Genomic DNA, 17,279 nt, shown 5'->3' with positions numbered 1-17,279 from the left:
CACTGACTATGAAATTTATGGTCCGGTCGAGATCCTGAAATATCCACACCAAATCAAGATCTCCTTGAGTGACTTTGCAAAACCAAACTCATTTGCTGATGATTGGGACTTTGAAAGTATTAACAATATGATGTCTGACTTAGTAATGTCTGCTAAATTTACAAAACATGATTATTTGCAGGGTTCTACAAATTATGACAGCATGTACTGCTATAACCATTATGGTAACCATTTCTTGCATAAATCTGCACAACCTAGAAATGTTTTAAATTTTAATCAATGGGAACATTGTGCTACACCTCCAAAAGGGAGCTCAAGAACCGTGTATGGCAAATATTCATATTTTTCAGGTTTTAACACAAGTAATGCGGAAACATTTTATTTTAAATTGTCAAACAAGACAGGGACCAAAACCATGATAACCAACACAAAATTGATTTATTCTGACTTATTCTTTGAACAAATGAATACTTTTGGATTTAATTATTGGGACAAAAATGTTGATTTGAAAAGTGTTTGGGGTACAAAAGAATGGCAAGTACAGGGTATAGAAGCTTTGTTTAGAGCCTGCATGATCCCAGAACAAATGATATTTTTAAATGACACTGTTCAACAAACCACCTGTCTTGGCTTAGCCAAAATCAAAGATTTAAATAACCTGTCTATTCCAAAGCCAACAATGTTTAGCAATAACTCTGATACAGATGAAGAAATAGACATAAACCATATACTTAACCAAAACAGAACACATCCTGATTGGAAACAATGGTTGATCTGGCCCACAGATACAAATAACTGTCAAGATAGATTCCTGAATAAAACACAGGGTTTCAAAATGACCAGGCCAGACCCTAGATATCCCCAAAGACATCACCCAGGGATAATAACAACCTACAGTGTGGGCAAATTATGCCTTCAATGGCTACAAACTTCCACACTGCCTGAAATTAAGCAACACCTAACTTTACTTACTGATGGTGCTGACTTGCGTGATTTCATACTGGGACCACGCAAACAGCGTCATAAGCGTTTCATAGCAGCCTCTGTATATGCAGCATACAATGAGGCCTGGAAGGTTACTCAAATTGAAACAGCAGAAAGAATACGGGAAATTGACCGTATTAATTTGGAAAAATCACTTTCTGTAGTGGACAATGGGTTAATGACTCTGTCCTCCAGAATTTTTTCATTGGACAGCATTGTGTCTTCAGCAATCGATATATTATCGCAAGACTTACTGTTATTACAACATGGTCAGTCACAATTGCGTTCTATTGTACAGCTTGGCTGGACGTTACAAAATCTGCGTTCTGGCTATGTGCCTTGGCGTTTAATCAACACAACGTCACTATTCCAAATCTTTAACCTTACTGATAGACAAATCGGTATGGCGCAGAAGGGTGCTGATTATACAATCTTGAGCATTGAAAAACTAGAAAGATTACCAATGACAATGTCAGAACGACCTGTCAGTGAATGGATAATCCACGGAATCATAAATATTCCAATCTCAACCTTCAGGTTTCAATACTGCCAAAAATATATACAGGCTGGCATGTACGAGAAATTGGGAAAGGGGTACCTTAAAACAACTTGGAACCTGCCCTATTCACATGCATGTGTCAGTAACAAAGGACAGAAAGTGTTTCTTAGTGGCAACAATTGTGCTATGTCACTAAGCGGCACGCTTCTGTGTAACGGTATTAGTTTGCACGGAGCCTGTGAAGGGAATTCATACAACCTTTCATGTCACCAGCAAGGCGCACCTGCAACTGAAATAGAACCATTCTTTCAAAGACTCTATAATGGGAGTTACATTCTTATTGTAGACCGCAGATGCTGTAGTCTTATGCCCGGGACTCCTTATCTCGTCACTACGACGGCGAAGGTCAAGTGCTGTGGACGTTCTTTGTTCCCCAGCTCCTTTCCAGACAGGGAGGCGAGGGCATGGCCCAGTTTGAAAATTACTTCTATTCGAATAGACACTTTAAGCAGAATGAAAACAGTGCTTCTTCAGACGCCTACAAGGCTCACGTCATCAAAAGAAACGTATGATCTACAAGTCGCAAGGACGACTGCAGAGATACATACATTATTATCAACCAATTCCCCCGTACATTTCGCGGAAATCCTGAGTGAAATCTTAAATATTTCTGATACCACTGGGGTCTCAAAGGTATTTAAGACAGTATTTTCGATGGCATTAACACCATTCAAAGCCATACTGGGTATTTTTCCAGATTTCGTCCATTCGATTTTTGGCGGACTTCCCCTGATCCTGGGACTAATTGCAGGAATCCTATTCCTAGTCCTTATTTTTCGTTATGGCAACCCATGTCACAGACCAAACTCTGACGACAATGGAAGAAACGATCCTAGCCATTGGATACCGGGACCGGATATCAAAAATCCTGGGACTCTCCCGGCTTAGAGACCTGAACATGACTTGGTTTCTATCATTTCGACCAATGTGGCAAAGGTGTGTTTTACCTGTACTAAGGTGTCTGCTATGCGGAGAAGAATGCGTGTTAGACACCTGTCTGACGCTACAATCGGATGCGCCGGTGGATGCAGATACACTGTTGGTTCCTACCAAGGTTCACGCACTGTGCTGCCCTCAAAGGCTGCCAATTCTGATGACGGCATTCCTGGAATCTTCACCACTGCGATTGAAGAGTAGTGAAGTTCAAGATGAAAGCAGCATCGAACAGGTACGACCTTCTGTCAGCAATGCAAATCAGAATGTCAATGGAGACAATCATGCGCATGAATGCATGGTTACCCCTATTTCCGACTTAGAGGAACTTTCCCATGAAGCTGTTGACAGTTTTTTCGAAAGCCTGAATGATATGATGTTCTCTCCGGAACAGAAATAGAGACTTTTGAGTAAACTCGCACACGGCGTTCCCTGAATTCGGCCTTCAACTTTAAAAATAAAGTCACATGAACAATTACAATCCAGTTCACGGACAGCAACTTTTTTCAGCAAGCCCCTAAAATATTTTTCTATATATTTTTTCCCGGGACACTGATCTTCTGCTTAAAGTAAGAAACTATTCCTAGAGAACTAAGATTTCTATTTTTTTAGATACTTTATAGACTTTATATAGACTTTAGCTGCCCGCTGGTATGTTCACAATATATTTTATGTGATGAAATGGTTTCGACTTTTTTTCTGTATAGCCATATTAAGAGCCATTTCATGTGTATTTCTCATTTACCAACAAGCAATAATGCATAACAATGCGTGTTTACTTTTGCATTTAATTCATAGCTTAAGTGCATACAATATATATGACTGCAATTTTTCAGTATATTTGAAAATTTCGAAATGCATTTATGTATTTTGGGGTGGTAAGGTATACACTATACTCTATAGTATGTTGTACTATGTTATACTATGCATAGATTAGTAGATATGACCATAGTTAGCGTGGAGTGGGTGTCGTGTATTTCTATAGGTTCTGAATCGATCCCCCTATTCCTGACCCTATTCTGGTTAAACTTACTAGCTAGTTAACTAACAGTCAGCCCATGAGGCAAGAAATCCCCCATGATGCAGATACCGTTATCTGACGCAGTCACACTACGGCACAGGAACGTGTTATCTGATTAGGTCATAACGCTTGAGATCTAATTAGACAAGCGACATTCCTCCAGCCCCTGATAAGGCATACGACGTTCTCATAACAAATCAAACCTATGACAACCTGGATAATCCGTGCGGCCATTGTTTTGATTTCACAGAGAACTTTAGTAAAGAATGTGCTAACGAGCAAGTCGTATGACATCTTTATTGACGTACCTATGTCCATCCTTACGTCAATCCCGGCACCTTTAAGGTATAAATATTGCCGACCTTGCCCTATGCAAAACACACGCGTGGTGACAAGACGGAGCAGCCATACTTGCCGAAGCCGAGAGCAGAAGCAGACCCCGCTGGCAGCAGCCCCGCCTTCCTGACGCGCTGAGAGACGCGCTGCTATCTCAAGCCGAGAGACCCAGCACCGGCGCTTCCGGGCAGCCCTCGCAGGCAGCCTGGAATATCGAGAGCAGAGAAAGAGATACCATTCCTCATTCATCCTAAATTCCAGGTACAGAACTGAATAACCCCTCCTAGAGAATTCTTTAGTTATTCACTTGGCAAAAACAAACTTAACTTAAACTGTAACTTTCTATTCCCGCCCACGCATTAGACTTAGGTCAGGTACACGGGGTAGGCGTATTTAGAAACACCAGTTGAGTACGTTTAGTCAAATGTATATGTGTATGTAAATATATTTTAATCATTTTAAACATCATATGGCTCAGAAACCATATCAATGTTTTTACAGTATTATTTTATACTATTGCTTCTAATGTATGCACTTTACTTAACTATAAGTATCGCAATAATATCGATCCATTTCTCTTGTACGAGAAAAGAGACTGATCAATAAATAACATCTTTTATTGAACACGCCCGTCTCTTCCTTTTCTCTACATTCTGATGAGACTAAGAATGCACGTACTGACTGAGTAAAATAATTGCCTTGTGCTCACACGACTCTTGAGATTGACTCTTGATTAGGGGAGAGCAAAGTTGTCATGTTCTATGGTTGTCAGAAACTAAATCCCTTCTTGTCTAATCAGGGAAGTTAATCCTTCCTTGAACATTCGAGAAAGTTTCTAGCGAACTCTGAGCTTAGCTGGCAAACCCAAAAATTAAGTCTAGTATCGACAGTAGTAGACCTAGTTAACGTCTGGCCTAGGCCTTTACTGCTGTAGGTACTATTCCAATGCGCAGAGCCTATTGGGAAAATAGGAGCTACACTACAACGGGAGTGACTGGTAGGCGCATGGTGAGAAGAGTTAGTGAAATGAAATAAAAAAACAGCATTTGTAAAGCGCACAGCTTACCTCCAGAGAGGTGTCCCGGCGCTGGGGGCCGTCGGGAAGATTAAGCGAGCTATTGCCCAGAGCCACATGGTGCTGGGCTAACCTGTCACCGGCACCGGGGATCAACTGTGAACCCCGCAGTCCGAAGTCAGGCACCCTGGCCGCTGCGCCACACCTCTTCCACCTAGTGCACAATAAGTGGTGTGTCACAGTGACTTCTTGCAGACTTTTGTGCCTGTGTGCAAGCAGGATGAACTGTGTGAGTGGTGTGGAAACAGAGTGCCTGTGTGAGTGCAGGCTGAGCAGTGTGCTCGTGTGAGTGCATGATGAGAGGAGGGAGTGCAGGTTGAGTGGTGTGAGTCCAGGGTGTGCGAGGTGTGGAGTGTCATGTGCATGCAGGGTGAGTGGTGTGTTCGTGTGATTGAAGGTTAAGAGCAGAGTGAACATCGTGAGTGCAAGGGAAGTGCATGAGTGCATGGTGAGTGTTGTAAGTACAGTGTGATCTCTGTGAGTGCAGGGTGAGTGATGAGACTAGCAGGTGCGTGGAGTGTTGTGCATGCAGGGTGAGTGGTGTGTTCGTGTGATTGAAGGTTAAGAGCAGAGTGAACATCATGAGTGCAGGGTAAAGTGCGTGAGTGCATGGTGAGTGTTGTAAGTACAATGTGATCTCTGTGAGTGCAGGGTGAGTGATGGGACTGCAGGGCGAGCGGTGAGAGTGACGAGAGCGAGGAGTGCCATGTAAGTCCACGGTAAGCTGCGTGGTTGCGTGAGTGCAGGGAAAGAGGAGGGTGAATGGCGTGAGTGCATGCTGAGCATTGTAAGTGCTATGTACTCGCTGTGAGTGCAGCCTGAGCTTGAAAGCGAAAGGTGAGCGGTGAGAATGATAGGTGAGTTGTCTGAATGGAGGATGAATTCCCAACTCACTGAGTAACTCAGCTCGGTTGGTGAGTGGGGTTTCAGATCTAATTTAATATATTGCTATTGTAACATCAATCAGGGGCGGAGGGTGGAGGAAATACATGATTTGCGGATCCTGCTTACAGCCTCTTGATACGCCTTTATAGGGATGCCACCTTTCCAAGCCACTTCGGGCCTATGGGCGTTGCGCGCCTGTCTTCTAATGTGCGCAAGACTGCTCTGTAGTGTATGAGAATGCCTCTTAACGTGAACGTGACTGCTTTGTAGTGTTTGAGCATGTCATCTAATGTGCGAAAGACTGCTTTGCAGAGTGGTTCAGAAGGCCTTGTAATGTGTTTCGATTCTTGAGGACCGTAAAACTGCATAATAACGTGTGACTCTTTGCCACTATCCGTGAGACTGCCTCCTGATTAACCCTGGGCGAAGCAATACGCTACGCTCTCATAGTTTGCGAAGTTTGCACTACTTTGCAAATTGCACATAGCACACTGCAAATACGGGTAGCGTGGCGTAGCATAGTGTCGCAGTCATTTTTTGCTTGCTTGCGGTCTTCAACGTCAAGTTGGCACCACGAGCGAGCAAAAAAATGACATCCCGGTGAGACTTTTTCCTCGTTCTGGATCAGCAACATCAAGTTGCCGATCGCGAGCGTGGAAAATAAACCTCCCGGCAGACCGCGACCGCTCGCGATGAGAAACTACCAGTCCGCATTGAGAAAGCTGCTGCTCAAGTAGAAATCTACTCGAGCGGCAGAAAACGACAGCTTGCGCTGTGCAAGATGCGGTTTGCACTGATTGCACAGTGCGGACAAGCATCCGGCACTGTGTAATCAGTGCGAATGGCATTTTGCACAGTGCACTACGCAGTTCGTGTAGCTCGCGTAGTGCACTTTGCATAGCTAAGCATAGCACTACTACGCAAACTACATCCAGGGTTCCGATGAGTGTAAACCAGCTTCTTACAGTGTTTGAGACGAAAATCAATGTGTATGACTCTTATTCTCACAGTGCCAGACTGCACGCTTATTTGAGTGAGGTCTCTTCTCATTGTCTTTCAGACTGTCTCATGCAATGCATGAGACAGCTTTTCGTAGCCTTTAACACTGCCTCTTAAAGTGTGTGAAGTCGCCTCTCTGAGTCTTTGAGACTGCCTCCTCCTGTATGTGAGACGAATTCTTGTATTTTTTAGACTGCCTCCTTCTGCTGACTCAAGTGGTTTCATTCCTTTCCTTCCTTTCCTTCAGCCTCACTTGCCTGCTCTTGCTCACAGCTCACACACTGCCGCCTTGTGCGCTCCCTGTCTTTCTAACAGGGCCAGCCTGGGAACTCAAAGCTGCCCTGCCACAAATGTTGAGACCAACCGCTCTCACCTGCTCCACTCTCCCCATCTCTCTCTCTCATCTGATTTTCTCTGCTCTCTCTCACGCGTCCCTCTCCATCTATCTCGCTCCATCTCTCCCTCCCTCCACTCTCTCTCTTCTCTCTCTCACTCTCTCTCTCCACTCTCTCTCTCTCTCTCCCTCTCCTGCTTTTCTCTGCTCTCTCACACACCCCTCACCATATCTCTCTCTCTCTCCCTCTCTCTCCCCCCCCTCTCTCTCGCTCTCCCTCTCCCCATCTGCTTTTCTCTGCTCTCTCTCACACGCCCTCTCCATCTACCTCGCTCTCTCTCTCTTTCTCTCTCTCTCTCCTCTCCTGTTTTTCTCTCCTCTCTCACACTTTTCGCTCTCCGATCTGTCTCCGCCTCTCTCAGCCACTGTCTCTCCTCTGTTGAGCCTGCTGTCATAACCTGGGGAGATGGAGACAGTAACACGCACGCGAGCCGCAGCCCCAGGGCTTTAAACCTGAACTCCACTGGCCCCAGCCCTCCAGGAAAGTGCCAGATGGAATAAAATGTCAATCCGGCCCTGGGTTCAGGGCCCTGATATTCTCTGTCACCCTTAGAAGGTTCGAGGTTCTCTTCCTGCTCTCCTTCTCCTGTTCAGTGTACTCTGGCCCTGTCTCCTCCCTGTCTTTCCCTGTCTCCTCCCTGTCTTTCCAGGTCCCTGACTCCCCTCAGCCTTCCTGTGTTCACAGTACTCTGGCCCTGTCTCCTCCCTGTCTTTCCCTGTCTTCTCCCTGTCTTTCCAGGTCTCTGACTCCCCTCATCCTTCCTGTGTTCACAGTACTCTGGCCCTGTCTCCTCCCTGTCTTTCCCTGTCTTCTCCCTGTCTTTCCAGGTCCCTGACTCCCCTCATCCTTCCTGTGTTCACAGTACTCTGGCCCTGTCTCCTCCCTGTCTTTCCCTGTCTTCTCCCTGTCTTTCCAGGTCCCTGACTCCCCTCATCCTTCCTGTGTTCACAGTGCTCTGGCTCTGTCTTCTCCCTGTCTTTCTTGGTCCCTGACTCCCTCTGTTCTCCATGGAAGGTCCAGGAATCCCTCCCTGGTAATCTCACGGTTCCCTCCCGCTGACAGATCTCTGTCCCTCTAGGCTCCCTGTCTACCCAGGACTGTGACACACTCTGTCACTCACACTTTCTTTCCTATCAGCCAATGCTTAATTTGAGCCAGTGGTTTCCGGTGCTCAGCACCAGCACTTAATTGTCAACACTGGGGCTTGTAACAATCTACCACATGGTGGCACTGTCTGTCTAATTTAAAGATGACACAACAACAGTTGTCTATTAAATCAATATACATTAAAAGTTACTATTGGCTGAATTGTCACTTGTAGGAGTCTGACGGCTAGTAGTTGTGTCTGATGGCTGCGTTGCGAGGGGCAATATGTGGTGTAAGCTGCAGGGGCCTCCTGACGAGAGCCCTAGCACTCGTGTTTTTTTACAAATTAAGCACTGCTCTTGGCCTTGATCACTGCCCTCCACTGTCTCCAAGCTCACTCACTCCCCTCTCTCTTCCAGATCTCGGGCTATGACAGTCTCCGGAGCGGCTACACTCTGGGCAACTCCGAGGGCCGCCCCAACACCTTGAATACCAACACGGTAAGAGTCGCCGTGGGCCTACGGGGTGGTGGGGAGGGAGGAGAGTCGTCTCGGGCTTGTTGAGATGGTGGGTAGAGGGTGGAGCAGTGGCGGTTGGTGACATTTGAAAGTGGTGAGCGTAAAATCTTCAGAGGAGTGACCTGTGATGAGTGAGCGTAGAGAGAGTGCCTGAGTGCCATTTGAGGAGTTCGTGGGGGAAAAGGGGGGAGGGTTTCTTCCGCAGAGAAAAGTTTGAGAAAATAGTGGGAAAATAATGCATTTTCAAGCTTATTTGAGAAAGCAAGAAGGTTACAGCAATTGTTATTTGTGCACTCAAACCAGCTTCCTAAAATACCCTCACCTGGCATTACATCAACGCAACATTTCAAGGCAGAATCTGGAAACCCTGGATGATTAAGTGCTGGCATGGACTAGTGGCATCACAACTGGCATTTTATCATTCAGTTCCTAAAATGCCTAGGAAGGACTTGCTTAAGGTCAAACAACTCTCAGTTTTAATGTTGCTGTTTCAGTTCTGATGATGCAAACTCTCTACTCCTCCCTCCCCCCACTTGGTTGTATCCAATATGTGGGTGCCTGAGCGGGATCACACAGCGCTAAGGGATGGCCCATGGTGTTAGAGATGCTGACTCTTTTCAAATGGTGCAAACCATTAGTGATGCTCAGATGACTTAATGATTAACCCAGGGCGTAGTTCGCGGAGTTGCACTACGCGGAGCTACGCAAAGTGCAAAAAAAACCTGTCGCACTGCGTGGAGCTCCGCAAGCGGCGGAGTTCCATTGAAAAATGCCGTTTGCGGTGATTGCACAGTGCGGATGCTTGTCCGCACTGTGCAATGCTTGTCCGCACAGTGCAAGCGATCCCTTCTTTCTCTTCTGCCGCTCGAGTAGATTTTTACTCGAGCGGCAGCTTTCTCAACGCGAACAAGCAGTTTCTCATTGTGAGTGGTCGCGAGCATACGTGACCACTCGCAATGAGAAACCTGACCACCTCGCATTGAGAAATCTCGCCCGGATGTTTATTTTCCACGCTCGTGCTCGCCAACTTGATGTTGACGATCGTGAACGAGGAAAAATCTCGCCAGGAGGTTGATTTTCCTTGCTCGTGCTGGCCAACTTTATGTTGGTGAAAGTGAGCGAGGAAAAAAAACTTCATTCCGCAGCGCGGAGCGGAGTTTTTAGAAACTCCGCGAGCTCCGTGTAATGCGGAGTGTGGGAAACTCCGCAAACTCTGCGAGCATAGCGAAGTTCACTGCCAAGGCTTAATTACAATCCTTTCTCATGAGGCTTCTGCCTCAAACGTAGACCACCTTAACTAAATCCAAAAATAGTACACTGCAAAACCTTTGATTCCACGGAACCACGCCTATCGTATAGCATGGCCTCCTTCTTGTATTTATTTCCATGCAACCTCACCACAGGAAAATTTCACTAAAGATTATCGAGCATGTCATAGATTTACAGAGGTTTCCTTCAAAGTTACCTGATAAATTGGAACATCTGTTTCGACACTGCCTTCACGGCAGTCGCGTAGCTAGTGGGGGGTGAGGGGGGCCGCCCCAGGCGGCACCATTTTTGAGGCGGCAGCGGCCGCGCTGGCCAGCACTGTCTAGAGGCCCGTTGCGGCCGCCTAGAAGTTCTGTGACGTGACCAGACCGGGGGACCTGCTTCAGCTTCTGCTTCTGCTTCTGTAGCTGCAGGCTGGCGCTGCATGCACAGTGCACACAAACGCGGGACTTACTTTTGGTAATTTAATTGAAAGTCCCGCGTTTGCACTGTGCGTCTGTGCCTGCCTGCTACAGTTACCGCAGGTCAGGAGTGCAGGCTTCAGTGCAACGCGGCCTAAGTCCCGCCCGCCACGTTTGTGACGTCACGTCCAGTCGCTCGCTCTGACTGTTGTTGCCCCTCCACCCCCCGCCGTCCCAGCCTCACTCAGAGTTCAGGGAGATTATTTATTGATGACGGCTGGCGGCTTGCAAGCTGGGTAGGCGAGAACTCCTCGCACAATAACCACTCCACGCATCAGTTAGCGTAAAAGGCCATTTATTAGGACAGGCATGACATCAGCAATAAACATAACACATTAACTTTTAACAATCCCCCCAACATCCTGCCATTCACCCATCATCCACTCACGTGCTTCACCAGCCACTCCCCCTTCACACCATGACCTCTTTGCATCTCATTCACTTTCCCCTTTTCACTTTCCAACTCCTCTGTCATCTCCATCCATCGCACTCCCGTCTACCACTCCCCCCATCCTGCACCTGTAACCCCCTCCCTGAAAGGGTGATTCTGCCCGTCATGGACTCCCCACCCCTCCCAGTTCCCGCCACCCAGGGAACCCCCGGAGGGCGGTTACCTGCCCCACCACACGTGCACCTTTCGAACTCATACTCTCGGACACCAGATAGATTCATTCCACAAATGGCTAATCAGGTCGCGCAACTCCATTAGGTAAAAGGCATTCCCCATGTGAGAAAGGTGCACGCCGTCGTCCCGGAAAAGAAGTGGCTGCTCCAGCTGAAGCCCGACATGAGCCAGCACGTGGATCCCCTTATCTGCACAAAAGAGTCTCATAGCCCTGTTCAGTTTCCTGCGTGCTTGTTCGACTGCCGCAGGCTTAAGCGCACCCCTCCAGATCCGTCGTGGAACAAATTCAGTCCACACAATACAGGCGCCAGCCAGATTGCGTCTCATTGCATCCAAATCCCTCTGCATCAAGTGCAAAAGTGACACCCCCGACTGCTTCACTAAGTCATTCTCTCCCAAGTGGATGATGAGCATGTCCGGGCAGCCCAGCTGCGCCACTTTCTTTGTGAGCCATGGTAGCAATTCTCCCCAACGCATTCCGCTCTTACCCCACCATTGCACTTCATGATGACTGCTCCTCAGGCCCAGGTTATGGCCGTACACCCGCCTGGCAGCATACTTCTCCCCCCAGTGCACAAAAGAGTGCCCTACGATCCAGGTGACCGTCTTGGCCCCCGGCCCACGAACACAACCTACGAAGAGAAAGAGATTAGTACCGCAGCAGAACAAGAGAAACAACAACCAAAAAACAGTGCAGCCGGCCAAGCAGCATGCCCCACCCCTATTTACGCACATAGCGCTCGCAGCAACGCGACCTCCACCGACCAATCCTCCGGATCTCCTCCCACGACCAACCCAAACTCGCCGCAGCCGTGGCCGCCCCGATCCGAAACGAGTGCGTGCCAAAACGCGCCGGGTCCCTGCCCAACTTCCGCAAAGCCATCCGCAGAACCGCCAACAACTGAGAGGACGTCAAATCTCCCCTTCCAAGCTCCGCACTCGACCACAAAATGCCAGCCATTCACGCACCGGGCACACACCCTCACACCCACTCTCCGACAACCACACCCATTTGCCCCGACCCAACTGGTCTGTCTTGGAACGTCCCAACCATATACCCAAACGAAACCCGTCCACACGCACATCCGCAAACACTCGGCCCGGCACCCCACGCGTCCCCAGCAACTCAGACATCCGAAATGCACCAAAAAACATCCAAATCATACATAAACGGAAGAGCGCCACCTCGTCCCCGTCATAACAACAGAAATGCAACTCTCTCAAAACCTGCACCAACAACTCAAACGTGACCGCCTCCCGTGGCAGTTCCCCCCCACCCATCTCCGCCCTCATCCGACCCCAACCTTTTAACATTCGGCTCAGCAGATCCGCCCTAGCCGGATCAAAACCCAAGTACACCATGCTGCAGAAAGATACGCCCGCCAACTTGCCAGCAATCGTCGTCTGCGACAGCCCTTTATCCATGCAATCCAACACAAAGCGCACCACCTCACGCTCGCACTCTTCCTTGGACAATCGTCCCACTCCCATCGCTCCCCCCACCAAGGACCTAAACTCAGCCCACGCCAACCTGTACGCCCGCCTAGTGGACCGCGCTATTGACCTTTCAACCAACCCAACCACTCTCACTCCCCCCAGGCCCAGATACCCTCCGGCACCTTGGTCTTGCAAGCTTCCGCTCCCGGCGCCAGCTCCCTGAAGCGCTGCCACTGCGAACGAGATAACGCATCCGCAATTTCGATACTTACGCCTGGCACATGTTGCGCGCGGAACAGCACATTGTAACGCAGACACAGCAGCATGAAACTTCGCAGCAAGCGCAGCACCCGCAGGTCCCTTGCCTTCTGGTTATTCACCAAGTCCACTACAGTCATATTGTCAACATGAAACAACACCGACCTGTTCCTGAACTCCGGGCCCCACACCAGCAAAGCAACCAACAAGGGGAAGAATTCCAAAAACGCATTGCTCCTGCCCTGTCGCAGCCAATGAGCCGGCCACTGCTCTGCACACCAGCGGCCGTCCCAGAAAATTCCGAAACCAGCAGCACCCGCCGCGTCAGAGTAGAGCTGAATCTGCCACACCATCCGGTCACGCGCAAAATCCAAGGACACACCATTGAAGTCCTCCAGAAAAACCAGCCACACTCGCAAGTCCGACCGGACCCCCAGCGTGATCCTGATCCTGTGATGCGGGAGGGCCGCCCCCGACATGGCCATGCCGAGCCGCCTGCAAAACGTCCGTCCTGCCCTCACCACCCTGCACGCAAAGGTCAACAACCCCAACAGGCGCTGCACGGACCTCAACTCCAGCTTCCGAACTTCGATCGCACTTCTCAAAGCTTCCTGCATCTCCCCCACCTTCCGTACCGGTAGCCGCGCCTGCCAAGCCTCCGAATCCAACTCAATCCCGAGAAAAGTCAGGCAACAACTAGGCCCTTCAGTCTTCTCCGGTGCCAAAGGCACCCCAAAATCCTGCGCCAACAACTGGAACTGCCCCAAAGCCGCACCGCAAGCGCCAGAGTGACCCACGCCCACAAACAGAAAGTCATCCAAATAGTGAGACACCAGCCGGTGTCCACTGCGGTCCACAAAGGCCCCCTGCAAAAAGGAGCTGAAAGTCTCGAAAAGCGCGCAGGATATCGCACAACCCATCGGTAGAACCATGTCCACGAAGATGGACCCGCCAAACTGCATGCCCAACAATGAAAAATCCGCGGGGTGAATGGGGAGGAGGCGAAAGGCCGACTTGATGTCACATTTGGCCAACTCCGCCCCCTTCCCACAGGACCTCACCAAGCCTATGGCATCATCCACCGACGCATACAGTACTCTTGAGTCCTCCTCAGCAATGAAATCATTCACAGATCCTCCCTCAGGCCAAGACAAGTGGTGAATCAATCGAAACTCCCCAGGTTCTTTCTTGGGCACCACCCCAAGAGGTGATACAATGAGATCCGACATCGGCCAGTCCACAAAAGGACCCGCAATCCTGCCCTCCGAAACCTCCTTCTCCAATTTACGCGCCACTACCTCCGGCAACTCCTTGGCGGACCGCAAGTTCTCAGCCCAACGCCTCTCCCTCGGCCCCTGATAACCAATCCGAAAACCCTCCATGAAACCCCAGTACAAACGCAGCGCCGCTTCTTTATCAGGATGCCGTGAGAGCCATGGACACATGGCCTCCAACCTAACCGGAGTATGGGCCCTTCGGCCCAGGCTGACCCCTACCCTTGGGAAGCTTCCACTGCTCTGACGGCGAAGCCAACGTGAGGCACTGTGTAACTGCATGCCGCCCCCCGCACTTCGAACACTCATGCTTGAACTTACAGGAGGGGCGGTTGCAGAAACCTTTATTAAAACCCCAACAGGCTCCTGAAGACACTGGCTTGTACTGTTGTCCCGCAGCCCCGGACCACACTCCCTGGTTTCCTGAACCACCTGCACTTCCTTGGCTACCCGCCCCAGACTGGGCGGGGCGCGACTGAAAAGACCGATAAGTCACCGGAAGACCGCTAGCCGTATGAGTGGAAGCCGCCGCCTGCGTCGAAGACATCCATTGAATCCAAAGCTCCTGGTCCACCTCCCCCCATGGCTTGTCCGGATTGACTCTGATCCTGGTCCTAAACTCCTCGTCGTAGCTCAGCCAAGCAAAACCCCCGAAATGCAGCTGCGCCTTCCTAATCACGTCCATATACTTGAACAGAGCAATCGCCCGATCACCATGCTTTTCGCAATATATACTCGCGTAAATCAGGAAAGCCGACGTCCAATTCTCCATCGTAACCGGCACCCTCGGCCGCCTGGTCAGCTCCCATTCCTCCTCCTTAGACCCTTCCTTCGCCTGAATCTCCCTATGTAGCAGTTTAAACACATCCACATACTCATGCCTCCAAATTTTCCCTCTCGTTTTCTCCGGCAGATGCGATCCCAGGGGCACGGCCAAACCCATATAAGGTAACTTCTTGGGGAGCTTCCCCACACCATCATCCTTGCCCCCCAAATCCTCCACCTTGTCGGTTTGCGCACTGGCCGTCGTGACCTGCTTCCCCCCGGCAGCCGCCACTGGCTCCGCCCCAACATAGGCCCCCGTCCTCACAGACCCATCCCCCACCCCCACCGACCGGCAGGGTTTCTTCCTCCCTCCTTTCCCCCCGTCAGTCAATGCGTCCCACCAAGAGCCCTCACCTGACAAGGTTGCAGGAGCGTCCGTCTCCCGTCGCCGTGCGTCCGCCGGCTTCATGGTCCCCTTGGTGGCCCGACTGGCGCCATCACGTGCCTAATGGGAAACACCCACAGTGGCGGATGCCACCTTAGCCCTGTCAACACACTCTGACTCGCGCAACTCACCCTCCTCCAACTCATCCTCCTCATCCTCATAGTCCAACCACTCATCCTGAACATCCAGCGGCACCACTTCCGTCACCACTCTCTTGGCACCCTTTCCTTTCACACCAGGCATAAACTCGCATTCCAGCATCGATGGTGCCCGCTCCCTCGATCGAGGGCAGGCCGCCGCGGACCCCCCTGCTTCTTCGTCCCGGCGTTTGGAGGCCGTTTTGCGCCCTGCCGGCCCACCCCGGCCTCTGCCAGCTGACCCCGCTGGCTTGTCCCCCCCCCCCCCGAGCCGTATGCGCTCGGGGAGGCCCCGGTGCCAACAGGTCTCTGATCCGTCAAGGCAGTCCCTGAACCTTCCACCCAGACCCACTGCCCTCGTGACCCAGGGGCCCCCCTACCTCTACCTCCAGACATCCCCCTGCCACACGCAGGCGCCAGGGCCCCATCGCCCTTGAGCGCCCCACCCGCCTTCGCCCCCCTGGCCTCCCTCAAACGCTGCCACTCTCTCTCATACTCGGAAATGACGCGACGCTGGTCGCGGGCCCTCTCTTCCTCGGACATGTGCTCCCACCTGTCATAAATGGACGACCGCCCAGGCACCCCCAGGCCCCCCCCCCAGGCACGGGTGCCACAGCACCCCCTGCCCCTGGCTGCTTCTGCGCCTTCAACGGGCCTTTGCCCTTGGAACCCTGCTGCTTGACAACCCCTTTCCGGCCCCCCGAAAGGTCAACCGGCTGCTCCAGGACGGTGAACTCCTCCTCCCCCCCCAGACTCCCCCCAACAGGGTGAGCGCAAAATCCTCACCAGCCGCCGCCTCCCACTCACCCAGATCCTCCCCCCCACTGCCCTCACTGCTCTCATCGTACCCCACCAGAGGCCCCACACTCCCCGACCCCCCGGCACCCAGTGCCAGCGGAGTCCCGGACGCCCCACCATCCCCACCGTAAAAAGCCTCAATGGACTCGATCTTAGCCGGGAGGCTCAGCCGCCTCCCCCCTTTCTTGGGCGCCTCCTGCTGCTTCTTACCCCTAGCCTTTTTAGGCGCGCCCGCCCGAGCCCCAGCGGGCTCGTCCATACAGGCTGCGACAGCTGCCGCCACCCCCGCGGACGCCGACCGGGGCGTGCGGGACATCCCCACCCAAGCCTGGTCCAAGACCCCGGGTTGCAGGAGGTCCGACCTCCCTGCCCGTCCAAGAACCAGTAGTGCAGCCCTCACTGCCTCTGCATCAGGTGCTGCCATGTCACTAAAAGTGTTTTTCTACCTACCGCGAGATGCGTGAGGTTTGGCAACCCCAAATCCAGTCCGTCCGCGAGATGCGTGGGATTCGGCACCCTCGGCCCGTCCGCTAGATGCGTGAGATACGGCACCCGCGCTCGACGTACCGGGACACCGAGGACAAAAACCTCGAAAATTGCCTAAATGTAGATCCCGCCTAGCAGGACACAGTAAAACCACCTAACCAAGTCGCTCTGGGGCACCAGAACGCGACCAAAATAACCCCTAATTCACACTCCACCTACAGCTCCTAAAACTAGCTTCTTTCCCTGAGGCACCGGGGACAGGAAGAGGAAGTCCTTCCCCCTCCTGTCCCCTTCAATAACCTCCTAACCCCTCCCACCCCTGACCTAAGCCCCCTAAACTACTTCCTGCCTTGCCTGCCATCGCGTGAACACCCCGGGGAAAAGACTGGTCTGCCGACCTGCTTTCCCCCGGGGGCCGCATCGAGCGGGAATAGGGAGAGGAGCACCTCACAGGAGGAAGCTGAAGTAGAGAACCACGAGACTGCAGTAAGAATGGCACACTAATACCGCTAATTGTACTTTGTTTTCTCTTG

General features: G+C 51.2%; 1 protein-coding gene across 1 annotated transcript in view; it reads left to right on the top strand.

Annotated features, from left to right (window-relative positions):
- SEPTIN5 (septin 5) overlaps window positions 1–17,279 on the top strand; it is a 316,820-nt gene that overhangs the window by 204,876 nt on the left and 94,665 nt on the right. Inside the window, exon 3 of the mRNA XM_078667945.1 lies at window positions 8,693–8,773. Within this exon, the coding sequence (XP_078524071.1) occupies window positions 8,693–8,773 (81 nt within the window). The remainder of the gene's footprint in view (window positions 1–8,692; window positions 8,774–17,279) is intronic.

This window comes from Lissotriton helveticus, chromosome 11, assembly GCF_964261635.1.
Source record: "Lissotriton helveticus chromosome 11, aLisHel1.1, whole genome shotgun sequence".
In the NCBI taxonomy this organism is placed as follows: Eukaryota; Metazoa; Chordata; class Amphibia; order Caudata; family Salamandridae; genus Lissotriton; species Lissotriton helveticus.
This window is presented reverse-complemented; position numbering and strand designations above follow the sequence as displayed.